This window comes from Microplitis demolitor, chromosome 8 (assembly GCF_026212275.2).
Source record: "Microplitis demolitor isolate Queensland-Clemson2020A chromosome 8, iyMicDemo2.1a, whole genome shotgun sequence".
NCBI lineage: Eukaryota > Metazoa > Arthropoda > Insecta > Hymenoptera > Braconidae > Microplitis > Microplitis demolitor.
The window spans coordinates 18,112,465-18,130,718 of NC_068552.1; the positions used below are offsets into that span (position 1 = coordinate 18,112,465).

At 34.8% G+C, this 18,254-nt stretch overlaps 1 protein-coding gene across 1 annotated transcript; it reads left to right on the plus strand.

Moving 5' to 3' along the window:
* Positions 1–4,622: 4,622 nt before the first annotated feature.
* LOC103578683 (uncharacterized) lies at positions 4,623–14,728 on the plus strand. Its single transcript, XM_053741105.1, has 19 exons — positions 4,623–4,758; positions 7,135–7,268; positions 7,911–7,996; positions 8,312–8,573; positions 8,714–8,843; positions 8,912–9,063; positions 9,124–9,399; positions 9,768–10,067; positions 10,616–10,711; positions 10,793–11,534; positions 11,604–12,163; positions 12,289–12,467; positions 12,790–12,929; positions 13,057–13,206; positions 13,342–13,431; positions 13,510–13,909; positions 13,999–14,180; positions 14,248–14,379; positions 14,462–14,728. Exons 2-19 carry the CDS (start codon positions 7,193–7,195, stop codon positions 14,652–14,654), a joined length of 4,146 nt encoding a protein of 1,381 aa, XP_053597080.1. The 5' UTR covers positions 4,623–4,758; positions 7,135–7,192; the 3' UTR covers positions 14,655–14,728.
* Positions 14,729–18,254: the final 3,526 nt, after the last annotated feature.

An 18,254-nucleotide genomic window follows, 5' to 3' on the forward strand; every position in this document is an offset into this window, starting at 1 on the left:
TTTTTTTTTGAAAATTTTACAAAATTTAAATTAACCCTAACTTCTAAACTTATTGGCCGAATTAGCTCATCTTTGAACTCATCCAAGGTAATCGTCCATAGAATAAGTATACTAAGTTTCATTGAGATCGGTGTAGAATCGTGGATTATATATATATATATAAATACATATATAAACTTTTGAACCAAATGTATTTTCTGACTCAGCTTGTCGAGCTGAGTTGAGAGATAGCAAAATTTTTTGAAAATTCCATTGAGGACAAATGCAATAGTTAGATTTCTATGAAATTTACTAAAAACTATATGACACTCAAGTTAGCCGACGTCTGATAATTTTGGAATTTTTTTTGAGAACGATAAATTGAGAAAAAATTTTTTTTGAAAAATTGCACCTGTAGTTTTTTAAATTTTCTACATGTGCATTTTTTTAGTTTTTTTTTTTTAAATTAAAATTTAAAATAACTCATAATTCCTCTTGCAAAATAAATAAAATATAATAATTTGGTTAGTTTATTTAAATTTAGTATGAAGCAAGATTTGAATAAATTAATATAAGTAACGTTAAATTTTTGGATGTACACCAATCTCTAAAATAAATACCCGGTGCATCATAGAGTATAAATGTACTGCGTAAATCTGATTAAAATAGGTGCCAGGCACATGCGCTGCATTCTTAATACGCTGGTGCAACAAGACCGCGACTAACGAGCGCGATGACTGCAACCCACGATCCCGGTGATGATATGATCTTCGCACACACATCAAACCTGAGAACAACTCGATTGCCGTTAAAAAGACATAACGTTATATTTAAGATGATATTTATTTGCATACATGTAGACATTAATTCATCTAATTTGTTTAGATTACGGTCTTTTAGCCGCTTCTTTACTCATGATCTCAAAGAGCTACTCAGTTCGCGACAAGATATATTTTGTTTATATAATATTTCAAAATAACTAAGTAAATAAATAAATATAGAATTAATAAATATGAGCGAAGAAAATTTATGGGCAGATTGTTTGTAAAAAATATTGAGAAAAAAATGTATGAGTTAAGTAGGGAGTAAGAGAGCTAATTTATGTAATTAAACTCGCGACACGTGACCTTGTACGGTTGATCGCGAAGCCCTCGTACAACACAATAGGAAAACGCGTGGGTTCGCGCACGCTCTTTGCCAGTTTATCTCAGCCTGAGAGAGAGTTTATGTCAAGTAGAGGAGCAAAAAAGACCGACACCGACACCGACATACAAGATGGCATCCGCGAGTTCTTGCAGAGCAGCTCGTGGTAATATGTGTAATATATATATATATATATATATATATATATATATATATATATATATATATGTAATGAGTAAAGCTTTTGCGTTGTGCAATCGCAAAATGGCGGGTAATAAGTGTCTGATCCTAAATAGATTGCCCCAATGACATATAATTCCCCCTTATCTATTTCTTGGCATTACGTAATTTATATAAATTTTCAAATCATCGATTCAATGCTAATCATATTCTTCATGCCGCCATATTTTCCCTATTCATATCCAATAATTTACTATGGTTCTATTTGTTAATTAGTTTTGTACAAGTATGACCTTGCATTGTTATTATAGATCTGTTAATTCAATAAGACATTTAATTTATTTATCTGATTATTGCTAATTACATTTACGATAAAATTCAACTTTATTTTGTTAAATTTTTATTGCATGGAAAAAATTTTTCGATGATGGCCTAGTAGCTGCTGCCACCTGGTTGTGTTTTTTTTACTTAAACCGAAGAAAATTTCTTTATCGCTTGTTGTATAAGTAAGAAATTATTTTATTTAAATTTTCAAAATTTTTTTTTCAAATTTAGTTTCGTAGAAAAATTAATGATTTATTTTTTTGAGAAAAAATTCGCGTGAACGTGGTTTAAATACAGAGCGGGTAATTTTTTTTTGATGCTCCCCTCGGAGTAAAAAAAAATTTACATCACTCCGAAATTACTCTTCTGAAAAAAAAAAACTTCCTTTACTCCGTAAGCGGAACGATTTTTTCACTCCCGATTTTCAAACATAAAAACAAATTTTAGAAAAAAAATACACAATAGGACCTCGTTATAAGACTATTAATTTCTCTCTCAAACGATCGCGATACCTGGTTTATAAAAAAGACAGAATGATAATCTTATAACGAGATCCAACTACTAAAATTGAAATTTTTCAAAACATAAACCCATTAAAATATTTTTTTTTTCATATAAATTAAAAAATTAAAATAACGAGCGTATAAATAAAACAATAGATTTAGCCTAAAAATATTTACAGAGTTCTGAAAATAGAAGCCTGATCCTAAACCAACATGATAGATATATGATAATATATACGTCAGAATTGACCACACAGATCTGGGGTTTCAGAAGAGCGTTACAAAATACTAGGGTATAATTTAATTCAATTGTCGAGTCACTTGGGTCTCAAAGCTCTCATGTGATCCCCCGGATTATTGAACAACAATCGTATGTCTTCCAAAAATACTTTGAGTCACTTCCTGTGTATGATTAACACAGGAATCGCAGTGTCCTAGTCTAGGATGTCTACCAATTGCTGGTTGAACAGAAGATTAATGAGTGTCTATATCTCAATGTGAGTTTGTTTCTACTTAGAGATACAAACAAAATCAATAAATGACTCTTCGTCAGATAGCGATAAATATATCATCACTATTACATATCCATGTATTCCAAGTGGTGTGCCAGTGTTTCGGTTGATTGCTTCGGCGAATCCCAAGCGCCGCTGTACTTGGTAGTCATAGGGTATACATTTGTTCCAAATCAGTGCATCATGTCAAGGGAATGGATAGGAAGGGAACACGCAACTTGGTACATCCACATCCACACACTCACACATCAAAGCATTATAATCTAATGGCTTTCACAGCTGGAAACATTTTTCATCGTTATTTCTGATTTAATAAATATAATCACTTATGTACTATAAATTTTTATTTTTTTTTTTAACTTTTTTACGCTCTATTTTTTTTCAAACACCATTTCATTATTATTTTTCCATTCAATCTAAATTATTATGTTTACTCCTTCAACCATATAGTTTATCTATTCTTTATATTTAGTCATTAATATTTCGTCTTTCAATTTTTTAATGTGTACAAAATTTTTTATTTTTTTTTATTTTGAAATTACATTGAGTATTTTCATGGGCTGTTTAATTTATAAGTGGGTTGTGTTTAATTAAAATTATTCGGTTTTGATAAATGGGGTACGTTTATCAGTCAGATGATCGACGATATAAAACGGGGAAAAGTGGGCTGGTTAAAAAATTAATTTTTTTATTTAAACGTCAGATAAATTTTTGGAAAATATGAATGATAAAAAATTAAAAAAAAAAATTATCGGTCATTTGAAATTTTTTTTTATTTTTATTTTTATGAAAATGAAAGTTAGTCCGAAAATAATTTTTTAAAAAAATATGAAGGACTGAAAAATTTCCAATTTAAAATATTTTTTTATTTCGAGCTTTTTGATAATTTAATATTAATTCAGGAATTAGTCTCATTTAAATTCAACACATTATATAAAATGCCAAGTAAGTCGAATCCGTATGGGGATTAAGCTTTTCGGATTTAAATTAAACCCTTGGGAAGTAGAAATAACAGAATTAGGAAAGTTTAAATTCGTTTAACCCTCGGATTTTTAAAAAATTCAACCATTTTACTCTACTCTCTTCTCCCCCTGCCTCTCCCCCTGTCCGTCGCCTACTCATGCAATAAAAGCAATAAATCCAAAATATATTGTGAAGCGATTCAGAAACTAGGTTTTCATCAATAACAAACATTGACAATATATCCGAGATTGACCGTCACGTCCGTTCAGAATCTCTAATCCATGATTCCGCCATTACACTACTCATGTCTCGTTCAATACACACAGCATTACATTTAGCTCGATCCGAATCTCATCTACACAACAGAACCTCCTGCATACACCTACAGAGATGTCTATTACCCCATTACACTCTACATATATATCTATATATGTATATAGAATCGAGGTTTATTTGCTTAGCGAGTCCGTGGGGAGCTATCGTTATCCCCGTTAGTGATCGACCGAGGCATCGACCGATGAGCGTGTTCGTGCGCTTTTTCCCGGATGTCGTGCGGAAACCGAAAACAATGAACGTGCTTCCGTTTTGTCCACAAGGCCAGAAATCCATCTCACGTTAGCCCCACTCGCCGGCTAGGTGTCCGCTGCTACAAATCCTACTGCCACTTTTCAATTGGATTCCTATGTCATGTCCTATGCCCAGAGTACACACCATCCTATCTATCTGTCAGCGAACCTATCGAGTGTTACACACATAAACCAACTTCTCGCGTCAGAGGGTACTCCCATTACCATCACCATCACCATTTACATGTACACCTACATGTCATACTCCAGACCACCGACCATGGGATTATTTCTGCCCCCAACGAACCTCTAAAATACCACTTCATACTTATGTATCCTGGTTTTGATTCTCTCTACTCAACTATCATTACGTTCACACCATTTTTCACCGTCAGTTTGATTACAGGTGTTACGAGTGTTCAGTCGCACTCTTGTCTGTCAACACGCGACTTTTTTTTTTATTATTTTACCCTTTAATAATTTTTTTAACTTGTAATTATTACTGTAATCACTAATTAAATTGGTTTTTTTTTTACTGGTGTCGCGAATGCATGGAAATAAAACGTATCGCTGATTTTAAAGTAAGAGGTAAGTTTACTATTATTATTGATTAATTAATTATCGATAATTAATAATTAATAGTCTTGTCTGATTGAATTGTGAGGGTGAAAATATTTGAAGAATTTAATGGATAATTAAGAGCTTGAAAGTACAGTAGGGAAGTAAGAGAGATTGAATGGAGTAAAACGATTTTTTTCTCACGTCTACGCATGATTGAGTCTGGCATATCCGATTGAGGACAACTCCAATGGGAATTTCCCAGTTCCGATGGAAGATAGCCTGTCAATTGCAGAAATTGTTTCTTTATATTTATTTAACCATTTTTTCTTTTTTTACTTCACTTTACTTTTATTTTTTTTCATACAATCGAGTAACTCCACTTGTTGCGAATCAATAGATTATCACCTATTGTAGTCTCGTTTTTAAAAACTCAATTGTATTTCCATCAATTTAAATTCACAAGTCAAGCAATTAAAGGATAATTATAAATTTAAATCTAGACTTGCCATTAAAAAGATTTTTTTTGTTTGCATCCGATAAAATAAAAAAAATCTAGATCTGAGTCTCAGTCTCAGCCCGTTCTTATTCTCAATCTCAATAAATAATACCCCAGTCGATGAACGTCACGGCCATAAAAAGAAATACATTTTATCCAATACACTCATAAACTATAATACTCAAGCTGCTTTACTTTACCTGGCTTCGATAATGGAAATAAGAAAGCTCTTAACTCTCTTTATAGCTCAGTTACCTCAGTTACGTAAATCAATAATTTTATTTTTCAACCCCCAAGTTATTGCAATGAATTTAATCATTCGGAAATAGAATCTGAAACTCAATACTCATCAATTAATTAATTATATATTTGATTAATTTGCAGCATTAATTGAAAATGTAAAACAATAAAATTACTAGACAAACGAAGTTGTAATTAAACAATTAAACCAAGCAGTTATGATTGACAGAGAAAATAATAGGGGTGTAGTAACAAGCGTGTGACCACATTTGATCACTGAATAACCATCAAATGATTGAGGTACAAATAAAATAGACAGAGGTAGAGGTAGACATAGAGCTAGAGTTAGAGAGAGACAAAAAAAGATTTGGCCATTGCCGGACGTACATTGTTGTACAACGGAGTTTACAAACGGTGTCGGAACAAGGGCTACGTGGGATTCCAAATGAGCACTCACCCTGAACATTTCCACACACGAACCACCATACTGACCAATGTATTTGTCGTCATCATTTCTCCTACTGATATAACTACAATATATACATATATGTATGTGTAATACCTATAAACAGACATGCATTGCATTGCTATACCGTGTAGTGTGTATTGGACATTGCCGTGTGTCGAGTGGAATCGAATTTAACTTGTAAAGAGAGAAGGACCGAATTCACATTGCACACGCCCGTATGGAGGCAACAGAGCGTAGTTCCAACTTCCAGGCTTCGCATTATTAACTATCCATTAAACTATAGATTATCCTCTATTCTCTGCTAGACGAGTTTTTGAATTACTCAATAGTAAATTTTATGTAATTGTTTTTGGGTTTTATTTCGACGCAATCTTCTGCTTCTGCTTCTACTTCTACTTCTACTACTTGTTCTTTTAAAAGTCTGGTAAAAAAGCTTGTAGATCCTATCGGTGATGGTTATCATCTGACCATTTTATATTTATAAAATTCTATTGACGGTTCTTGTTTTCAGGGATTGCTCAATAATGACATTATAATTAGAGGTTTTTGTTTTTTCAAGGACGGAATTATTAGAAATTTTATAACTGATACTTGTTTTTTTTTTTTTTTTTTTTTTTTGAAGTATTTAGTGTGACTAATAATTAATTTGAAATAGTTACCGGAACATGATGATAAAAATCGTCAGCTCGAAGTAAACATCCGTTTCATACATTTTTGCATTGTCTGTATAAATAGGAAATCGTAAAGTTTTTTTTATCTTTTTATTAGAAATAATAATAAAAAAAAAAAATTTCATTTTTTTTAATATTATGGAATTTCTGACAGTAAATTGATTGCATGGAATTCCTGTGCATAACAATAGTTTGTACCCCACCTCAAATACCTAACCAGTACAACTGATGATTCTTCCACGGGTTTTCTCAATTCCCCATTTAAAATTAGTTTTGTCGAAACCTTCGTATTGTTCATAACTCTGTGAATTTAATTTTAATATACATTTATAATATATCTCTATGGAATTTAAATACAATTCAGTTTATTAATTTCATTATTAATATTAATTTATTATAAAATATTCAAATATTATTTTCATGATTAAATTTTATTCAAAAATGATCAAATCCATGGTAGTCAATTTTGTTTTACTTAAAAAAAATTTTTTTCTAAAAATAATAAAATTTTTTTTTTATTTTTTAAGTATCTGCAACCAAGTGGTATGACCACTTGACAGTATTTAACCGTATCTTCAACTCAAAATGAAAAGGAACTTTAACATGGTCAGTATGGTTCAAGCTATTACGGTTCTGACAATTCTCAAGATGCTCGCTAATGGTAAGTAATTTAAATAATTATATTCTTTCAAAAATTCGCGAAGTGAATGTGGGTTAAATCCGGAGTAAATGCGGAGCAGATTGTTTATTCATTTAATTCTCTCGAAGTGAAATTTACTCCGAAGAAGAGTTTATTTTAACATTGAAACTGGTTCAGAGTGAAATTGACTTCGAAAGAGAGTTTATTTGAATTGAAACTCTGAATCGGAGTCAATGTGGATTGAAATATAATCTAGATCTTTAAAAATTACTCCGCTGAAAAGACAAACTTATTTACTTTGTATGCAGAGTGATTTTTTCAAAAAACTCCTAGTGACGGAGTGAATCTGGATTTAAATGAAATCCGTAATTACTCTGAAATTATTCCCGATTTTTTAAAGTGTAAATGAATATATTAATTAATTAGTGATAAATAAATAAAAACAAAAAAAATTACCATGACAAAGAAATAAAACAGACACTGAATTCCGAATAAAAACAACACCCGTAATGAGACTTAGCGACTGCGAAGGTCGTGATCATTGTCCATAAACTTTTTGTTGCTCCAACTCATGAATATATAACTTTATTATTCTTATTCTCGGACAATCACTTGCCGCCATAAATCATCAAATTTTTTTTACCCTTTCGTATTATTTCTCAGCCCAAACTACGTGTAACGGCGGCGCTGGGAGAATAGTTTATGAAAGATTACCGGATCAACAGCTACAAGGGTTTGATGATGAAGTGGTGAGATTATTATTTTTTCGAAAATTTACATTAATTTTAATATTCATATCAATTTCAACCCATCTCTGAAATCTACTTTTGAAAAAAAATTTAAGAGCTCAAAAGAAGTTTAAGTTTTGGATTTTTTTTTCAACAAATAAATTGCAAAAAAATAAAAAATAAAAATATGCACATGTAGAAAATTTAAAAAAGTACAAGTGCAAATTTTTCAAATATTTTTTTTTTCATAATTTATTGTTTAAAAAAAAATCCAAAAATTATTAGACGACATCTAACTTCAGTATCATTTATTTTTTGAATTAAAAAATAAATTAGGTGAGAGATTCAGCACCGCCATTCCGTGTTTTGGAAAAATGTCAGGACTTGTGTTTACGTGACAGGACTGCAGGGAATAATTTACCGCGTGCCTGTGCAAGCTTTGATTTTCAGCCTGGAAGTAGAATCGCCTCATTCAGCGGTACGCCCGAGTATGAAGAGAGCACGTGCTATTTGACCAGAGAACAGGCTCAACCCGAGGGAATTGGCAATTTAATGCTCGTACCCAATAGCGTACACTTTACTGAAGTCTGTCTCACGTGTGAGTAAATCGATTAATGTCCGTGTTCGCATTGCCCGTATATTAAACCAATAATCAATAGTCTATTACATTTGTAACTAATAGCACTAACTAACGTACATTGTCAATTTGTAATTTTATTTTTTTTTTAATACAATTAGCTAATAGAATCGAGAGAGATTGTCCAAACAGACGGTATATTTTTGAGCGGCATCCAAGGAAAAAGTTGAAATTGCCGATGACTGATGTCAAAGAAGTCAGTGCTGCCAATAGAACCGTTTGTGAAGAGAAGTAATTGTTTGTTTTTAATTATTTTCTGTCTATGTATTTATGAATTTATGATTTAACTTTTTTTTTAGTTGTTTGAATGAGTATCGGTTTGTTTGCCGGTCGGCAACATTTGATTCTGCGAGCAGAAGTTGTTTACTGAGTCGATTCACCAGGAGAACGCACCCAGAACTTCTGGAAGACGATCCTAATACTGATTATTTAGAAAATACTTGTTTGAATGGTAAGTAATGGGAGTGAATTAGTAAAACTGGTTTTAATATTTTGGTTTTGTTTGGGATAGCGGAGAGAAGATGTGATGGGCTGACGGTGTTTGTTAAAGAAGAAAACAGAAGACTTCGAGGGCCATTTGAAGTTGACATCTATACAAACTTAACGTTGGACGAGTGTCAAGCTTTGTGTTTGCGCGCTGAAAAATATTTTTGCCGCAGTGTTGAGTTTGATGAACAAACACGGCAATGCGTTATTTCTGAGGAAGATTCAGTGTCGCAAAAAGATGATATTGGAACGAGTAGTAGTCCATCTTATCATTTTTATGATCTTGTGTGTCTTGATAATCGTAAGTTTTTTTATTTTATTTTTTAATAAATTAAATTTAATAATAAAAATTTTAAACTCAGTACACTGTCAAAAATTTTGCATTCACTCCAATTTGGAGTTTTAATTTTAAATTAAACTCGTAGCTCTTCGGAGTAAATTTCACTCCAAGAGGATTGACTCCATGTTCACTCTGCTAATTTTTTACAGTGTAGTAAATAAAAAAAAAATCAATAAATAAATTGAATTTATTATTGTTATTATTATTATCAATAATTATAATAAATCCATGTAATAAAATGTGGAGCTATTGTTCTAGCTGACATTTACTTAAACTGTCAGATAAATGTCCAACAAATGCCAGCTTACAAAAAGTAGCTTCTTCCACAGCACGCGGCTCGGAGTATCCGGACAACAGCGTGTCAGGTCACCTCTATCCGGACGGCAGACGTCCAGACACGGCGTTCCAGCGTTACAGGAACTCACGTCTGAGTGGTGAATTTCACTCGGAGATAACCGGAAGGAGTCTCAGCGAGTGTTTGGATGAGTGCCTCAGACAGACGAGCTTTCAGTGCCGCAGCGCCGTCTACTCCGAGCACTATCACACCTGCCGTCTCAGCAGATTCAATCAGCGTGACGGTCACCGTATCATTTACGACGCCGACTACGACTACTACGAGAACCTCATGCGTAATTTATTTACTCTCATTTATTTCTCAAGCTCTGGCCTTTGCCTCTGCTCCGAACCCCTTCAGAAATTTCTAATCAACTGTGAAAAAATTTTCCCGACAGCTATTCCGATAAAAACACTTTTCCAATCTTCAGAGGTAACATAGAAAAATATAAACTCCCACTGAGGCCAGTCGCTACTCACTTTTACTACCACAACTACACCCGTCACGATAAAAATACTTTTTCAATCTCCACTCTCAACGATCCTGCATTGAGTTGAATGAAAACTTTTTTCCACTTGACACATTAATCATTTTTTCTATTTTTACTTTAAAAAAATTTTTATATTTTTTGTTCAATTTAAGATTAAATTTTTTATCCACGCTCGAAAGCGCATACTTTATAATTTACTTTAAAACTTGCCGGATAAATTTATAAAAATAAAACTTATAATTTATTTATTATTCAATACTCTGTAAAAATTTAATATTCACTTAAAACTCAGCATAAATGAGTTTTAATTTATATTTTAAATAAAATAAACTCGTAATTTTATTTTACCGCAGATCAATATTTAGATGGGGACAAAGATAATCCGAGCTACCGACCAGATCCCGTAGGGCAGGACACTAATTTCGGAAAACCGTTCCTCGGGCGACCCGGTAACACACTATTTCATTTAATTAACAACTACTTTGAGATAAAAATACAATAATAATTAAATAGCTATTTAAAATTACCAGGTCATCCAGACGACTACGACAAAGGCTATCCGGGTGGTTCCCATGCCGAGCGTTATCCAGATTACTATCCGCTCCCAGGAGACCGATACCCAAATAGCAAATACCCAAATCAATACCCAGACGATCGTTATCCAGAAAAATATCCGGATCGTTACCCCGAGCGACCGGATCGATACCCAGCTGATCGTTATCCTTCAGACCGGTACCCGCACGATCGTTACCCTATTCCTGGTGATCGTTATCCTTCAGGAGATCGCTACCCTACGGGTGATCGTTACCCCACGAGCGATCGTTACCCTTTGAATGATCGTTACCCTACGGGCGATCGTTATCCCAGTGATCGTTACCCAGTAGGTGACCGGTATCCTCTATCAGGTGACAGGTATCCCGTGTCAGGTGATCGCTACCCAGTACCCAGTGACCGATATCCATCGGGTGACCGATATCCAGTAAATGGCGATAATTATCCACTAATAAGTACACCAGGCTATCATCGGTATCCTCCACCTCCGCCACCTCCGTCCGCAGGACATCGGTATCCTAGCGGACCAGGAAATAGATATCCCGTAAGCAATGCAGACAGATATCCAGTGAAAGACGAGCCTTATCCGGCAACTGGCGTTCGCTATCCGATTCCGGATGATCCTTTAACGCGGTATCCAACTCCCGGTTCCAACAGAATACCACCAAGATATCCCAGTGATAGATATCCAGACAAAGAGATTTTTCCTAACCGTGACAGGTAAGATTGACCATTAATTAAATTTTATGGCAATTAAAATAAAGCTAAGTTAATTTGATCTGTTATTAGATATCCTGGATCCTTTCCAAATGGCTACGATGATGATGTAAGAGGTACAAAAGGTTATATAGATAGGCCGGGATATTATCCCCCAGGAGTTCCAGCACCCGTACGACCGATCGGATACCCAGAACCCGCACCCGATGGCTTCATGGGCGGCGTCGGTTCTGATAGCGATCCATATAACAGTGTACGGCCAATTGGCACTGGCGGCGGACCTATTATCGGGCGACCACCGTTGCTTTCACGCTGCGATGAGCAAGAGAACTTTCGTCAAGTCAGCCAGCGTACTCGTGTCCGCAAGCCCTTTGTCCGCAGATACACCACCGCTTCTACATTGACCGAATGCGAGCGTGAGTGTGCCGATGCCAGAGACTTTGTCTGTAGGTCATTTAATTACAGGCCATATGCCGCGCCCTACGGCGCCGAGAGAGATAATTGCGAGCTGAGTGACAGAGATTCTCGGGACATGGCCATGAATAATCCGATTTACTACGACACTTCCTCTGATTACGATTTCTATGAGCGAAACAGCGCGAGACAGGGTGCCGATGGCGAATGTCTAGATGGTAATTCACCTCCATATTTTTATTTTAAACATTTAAATTAAATTTTTAAGTATTATTTTTAACTTAACTACCAGTTAAATATTAATATTTAAATAATTTCAACAATTTATTTATTAACTTTACAGTCAGCCAAGTATGCAGCGAAGACGGCATGGAATTCACATTAAGAACTCCCGATGGTTTTATTGGACGCATTTATACCTACGGTTATTACGACCGTTGTTTTTTCCGTGGTAATGGCGGTACTGTTAATGTATTGCGTATAAGTGGACCTCAGGGTTACCCTGAATGCGGAACTCAGCGAGTAAAATATTTCGCTTATTGATTTACTTTTCATTTATTTATTACGATTGTGCGAATATATTTTAAAAAATCTGTAATTAATTAATACATAATTCAAATTTACTGCGGGCGCCGTAACTGCAAAATTTCTGTCAGCGGAATAATTTAAAATTTATTTAAATTCACATTTGAAAATTCACTTACTCGTAAATTTTCGGCTGTTAATTTTTTAACTCGTAATAAATGACTAACTTTTTTTAAAAATAATCTACAGATTATTCGCTCTCTCGTAATATTTATTTATTTATTAATTTGTCTTACTAATTAATAATTTTATTTACTAGTATGGAGACACGATGACGAATATAGTAGTGGTACAATTTTCCGACTACGTACAGACGGGCAGGGACAAGCGGTTTAATCTAACATGTCTATTTCGGGGTCCCGGCGAGGCAGTTGTCACCTCGGGATACATCGGAGCTGGGTACGAGTTAATCTCACGTTAAATATTTCGAGTATTACTATTCATGTACAACGACTGCTGTCGAAATATCAATGGCTTAACTTATTTTTATTCTTTATTGTTATTATTATTATTATTATTTTATTAGCAGATCGGGTTCGCCGATACCTATTGAGTACTTGCCAGCTGAAAACACCCTCAGTTCACGCGTTAGACTGTTGATTCTTTATCAGGGTCGCCCGACGACGACAATTGCCGTCGGTGATCCTCTTACTTTCCGACTTGAGGCTCAGGACGGGTAAACATTATTATTATTATTTATTATTTATTATATGAATGCACAAGAACACAATAAATATTTAATTCCCCGATCAATAAATCAGACTCGAGTACGTTAAACTCGATAACCATCTGACCGTAAATATTTTTTTAGCTACAACTATGTGACGGACATATTCGCCACGAATGTCATCGCGCGAGACCCCTACTCAGGACGCAGCGTCCAGCTGATTGACAGATATGGGTATTTAATTTTTATCAAAAGCTATTAATAACAGAATGCACGCTTATGATTGACCGGTAATTGATTTTAAAACTTTAGCTGTCCAGTAGACAACTACGTGTTCCCAGGACTGGATCGGCTGCGCGAGGGTGACAGTCTCGAGGCACGTTTCAATGCATTTAAAATCCCGGAATCAAATTTCCTGGTCTTTGAGGCAACCGTGAGATCCTGTCGCGACGGATGTCAGCCGGCTTACTGTTCCGGAAGCGCTGGCAGGAGTGAACCTTCCTTTGGTAAACGCAGACGTAGATCTTTGAACGATACTACCGATGATGTATTATTGGATGAGCATGAGAAAGTTTTGACGTTAAAGAATGACACCAAGTTAATAGAAGACGGTAACGGAGATAGAGACGGAGACAGCAAACAAGAGCAAGACCAAGACCAGGATCAAGACCCGGAGGAACATGAAGAGGAACATGTACGAGAAATGATTGAAGTGAGTGCTTAAAGTTACGACTATTGGACTTTATTACATTTTATGAGATTGCGAGAGATAAAAATATTAATTTTTCTTTCCATCACAAGGTCTTGGATTCCCGTTACGACATGGATGATTATAATGATAACAGTAATATTGTACAGAAACGAATAGCGCCAATAGAAACAATTTGTATAACTCCGAATGAATATTACGGATTAGTAACAGCGATTGTAGGACTGGCTGTTTTATTATCTTCTGTTGTCGTTCTTTCACTATTAATATACAGGTAATTATTTTTAAAATAATTAATTAACCCATTTAAAAAATGATATCCTTATTTATTTGTTTATTAGAAAATACGGATACTCGATAATGCGCAAGAACAAAAGTGTCGACAAAGTATTGCGTGGAGAAGACGCATCGAGCTCACGATCAAATAATTTTTCATTTATGCGATCTGGACTCCACAAGCCATTCCAATCAACGTAAGTTGTATTTGTAATATAAACTGTCTCTATTTATTTTGATTAGACGATTAAATAAAAACATGATAAATTATTTACGCAGGTCGTTAAGTCAAATTTTTAATCACCAGCTGACGTCGACAGCGATGGAGGGCGCAGTTGGATTAACTGTTAATCGACGGACCGATTTCGATCCCAGTGAGCCAATCTACACAGATCCATCATTGTTTGAAGTATCGCCCGATTCGTTACATCAATCAAACTCTGCGCGGAATGAAAATTTGCATCTTATATGACGTTTATTTGATCTTGATCCCATTACTTAATTGATTAATTTAATTAAACTAATTTTAATATTACGCATTTATAAGAAAATCCCCATAGATTGAATTTATAAATATATTTATAAGTAATTAGTAATAATAATATATAAATATATATAACACATAGTTATGTTACCTAATTAATGATTAGAAAAATTAAAAATTTTTCATTTAAAATTTAAATTTTTAAATTGTGTACAAATAATGAATATTTAATAACGATATACATCGAATCGAACTATTCGATTCGAACTTGGCATTATTCGTAAATTTTTCTAATAACTAATAATCAAATTTTTTCCGGAGATAAATAAAATTCAGACACGAAACTACGAAAAAATAATTTTCAGTAACTTTAAAAATAAATATTTGAAAGCTAATCATAATTTTCACGATTTAAAAAGTTACAAATAATTCAAAAACTTTTGGATGATTATAAAATTTACGAACAGTTATAAAATTTTGTAATAATTCGATTAGCACCCGATTCACACACCCCTAATATTTAATTAAAATTTATCTGCAGCTGTTGTAAAAGTAGTTTAATAAATTTCCGGTTAGTTATAGATTTTGCGGGGAGAGACAAAAGTTCGCTGTGTTACTGACCGTCGAGAAGATACCGAGTGGAGTGTTAGGTTGAGTTGTAGAGCAGAGAGTTGAGTTGAGAGTAGAATAGATGAGTGGGTGAATAGCAAGTGGTATCGGGAATTACCATAAGTAGTTGAACGAACGAGCCCGTGTCATCAGACAACTTCCAAAACATCTTCATATAATACATACTTTAAACCCAGGAGATATCTCTCTGTAATTCCGCTCACGTAGCGACCAGTTGTGATAATTCAAACTTCGATTGGGATCTTGGAAACTCTCCAAATATATAAACTATATAAGCTATATATATATATCTTATATACATTTCTATTACATATACTTGTATATATGCATTGTATATATACATAGTATAGATATACATTATACATGCGCATTCTAATTTATTCTCAACTGGACGTCTCATGGTAATGTCCCCAAGACATCCATGATCCGTAACGTTATATTCCAAGGTAAACTATTTGGTTCAACGTTCCATTGGTAATGTAATGAGATACAGCGGAATCGATGTATTAAAAAACCAAAGAAAAAAAAAACAAAGCGTAAAAAAGGCCACGTATCCACAGGCTGACAAAAAATTAAACAGAGTTTTTTTTTGTTTTTATGATTTTTGAAGCCAACGTCAATTTTTCAATTTTTTGTCACGTCAAAATAATTTATTATCTTGCTAATTTTTCCGTGACAGTTGAAAATGTCTCGGGCTGAGGCAAATGTGATAAATTTAAACAAATTTCATGTGAGTTTCTTCAAAGGAATGCCATAGCCGTGAAGCGCATGATAAATATGTAACACGTGTGGATGAACTGGGTTGTGTGTACGTATACGTTTGTGATAGAAAGAAATAAAGAGGGCGAGAGTGAGCCGGAGACGGAGCGTCAGTGAGTATGAGAGTGAGTCTGCATCACGGTGTGTTGACTCCACGTGCTTATAAAACCCAAAGTCACCACCAGCTCGCAATTAGAAGGATGTTTAAGCTCCGTCCTCATCCTCTGGCGCTTTGCCCTCCACTCTTTTTATCTCTCATCCTCATCCGCTGGTTCATCTTCAGCTTCTTTATGTCGGGTCTCGACACACGTCTTAGTCAAGTGGACATTTAAGTGTGTGAAGGTGAAAGACAAATGGCTAAATTACCGATCCGAATATCGACGCAAGCCCTCTTCTGTATGTACACCAGCAATTACAATGAATGACATATCCTGGAGTTAAAAGAGTTGAGCTTGAGTGGATTGAGCCAAGTGTGGATTGGGTTTACGGATGTAATGGGTGTAAAGACGGGAATGAGATATCGGGAATTGGACTGTTGAGATTGAGGTAGACGTAAACGTAGACGTAAAACCAGACGGAGAGCAAGAGGAAGTGGAAGAGGATGAGGATGAGGAAGAGGAAGAGGAGGAGAATGTCGATGGCGCCAAGAGGCTGCTGTCGGTGTCAGGTCCAGCTGACATTCAATACCGTTTTGCGCGACACTACGTCCACCAGCATTTTGTTCAGTCTAGTGGACGAGTTTTGTCACCTACCATCTATTATATATCTATATATACACATATATAACAACCAATCCAATTCTCACTATCACGGTTGCTGTTCATCGACATTCAATCAGGTGACGAAAAATACCGCGTACGATAAACGCCCCCGTAACGGACAAATTGAATGCTGCTACATACAACTACAAAGTAACACATGATGTATTCATATATACCCATATATATGAGCTTGAAAGTATTTGTTTGTAATAGTGTAGCGGGCTCATTGGAAAGCCGCGTTGGGTGCTTTGGTGATATCGCGTTGCACCCCACAGTAAAGTAGAACAATGGGTCTTTGTCCTACGCAGCATCTATACAGACGCCTATATACCTATATTGTGTTTTATATATGTATATACAATAGGGACAAACCAATAGCGACAAACCTACTCGCGGATCCAGTTCAAACAAGCCGGACGGCAAACACGGTTGTTTAAATACTCGCTGATAAATGAGAGAGTGTAGCGGGCGTATGAAGAAATAAAAGTAATAATAACAATAGTAGTAAATAGAAATAGAAGAAACGGAATGGAAGGGAAGGGTTGGGGAAAATGATTGAATGAAATTAAAACAGAATCGAGAGGGGAGTTAATTAATAATGATGTGATAATAATTTATTATTCTTAAAGCTGGATGGTGGCTGTGACAGCGGACGGCGCTGGTGGGTTCAGTAGTGCGGTGGGTAACCGTTTTGTGTGTTGAGCCTGTTCATAAATCGCAAATGGAGATGCCGGAGGGGTAGATTTAGTGTCAGTGTGCACATCCAATACTCTTGGAAACCACAGAGCACGAGTTAAATGGCTTACGCAAGAGCGAGTGTACCGCGGCTGTGGTAATCGAGTTTTCGCGCCAGCGTCCAGGATAATCTACCTACGTTGCAATTTATTCCTCTTAATCGACTATTTTTGCGGCGCTTAAATTTGAAAACCCCTATTTTTTTTATTTTTATTTTATACTATTCATCGCGTGACTATTTTAGTCCCCATTCTCGAAATAATTGTGAAACCGATCCCAGAACTCAATAACAAACTTGCCCAATTATTTATAATTTATTTATCTCAGTATCTTATTTTTTGAATAAAAAATTCATCGAAAAAAAAAAAAAAATAGTTGGAAATTAAAATTAAATAATATATGTGTGTATAACAAGTTGGGGTAAAAAAGTATTTTTAAACTTGGATTCCATAAAAAAAGAGCAAGAATTCTGAGAAAGTTTATTGTTTCGTGAGTTCATTTCTTTTTCACCTTGCTCCCTAGGCTGTGCACTAAACTACACATAATCCACATAATACACAACATACCTATTACAGATATATATTTTTAGACGATATTTTAGCTCCATTATTTTTTCCTCATGCATTTCTACGACGTGCGTGCTGACGTGGCGGCACTAGACCGGTCTCAGTGGTATAATAATAAATATATACCGCGGTATATC

Excerpts from the sequence above, each read along its gene's own strand:
- LOC103578683 (XM_053741105.1), top strand. The coding sequence starts at position 7,193 with ATGAAAAGGAACTTTAACATGGTCAGTATGGTTCAAGCTATTACGGTT. Across the intron at positions 9,064-9,123 it reads AGAAAATACTTGTTTGAATG|CGGAGAGAAGATGTGATGGG; the intron begins GTAAGTAATGGG and ends TGTTTGGGATAG. Across the intron at positions 11,535-11,603 it reads ATTTTTCCTAACCGTGACAG|ATATCCTGGATCCTTTCCAA; the intron begins GTAAGATTGACC and ends ATCTGTTATTAG.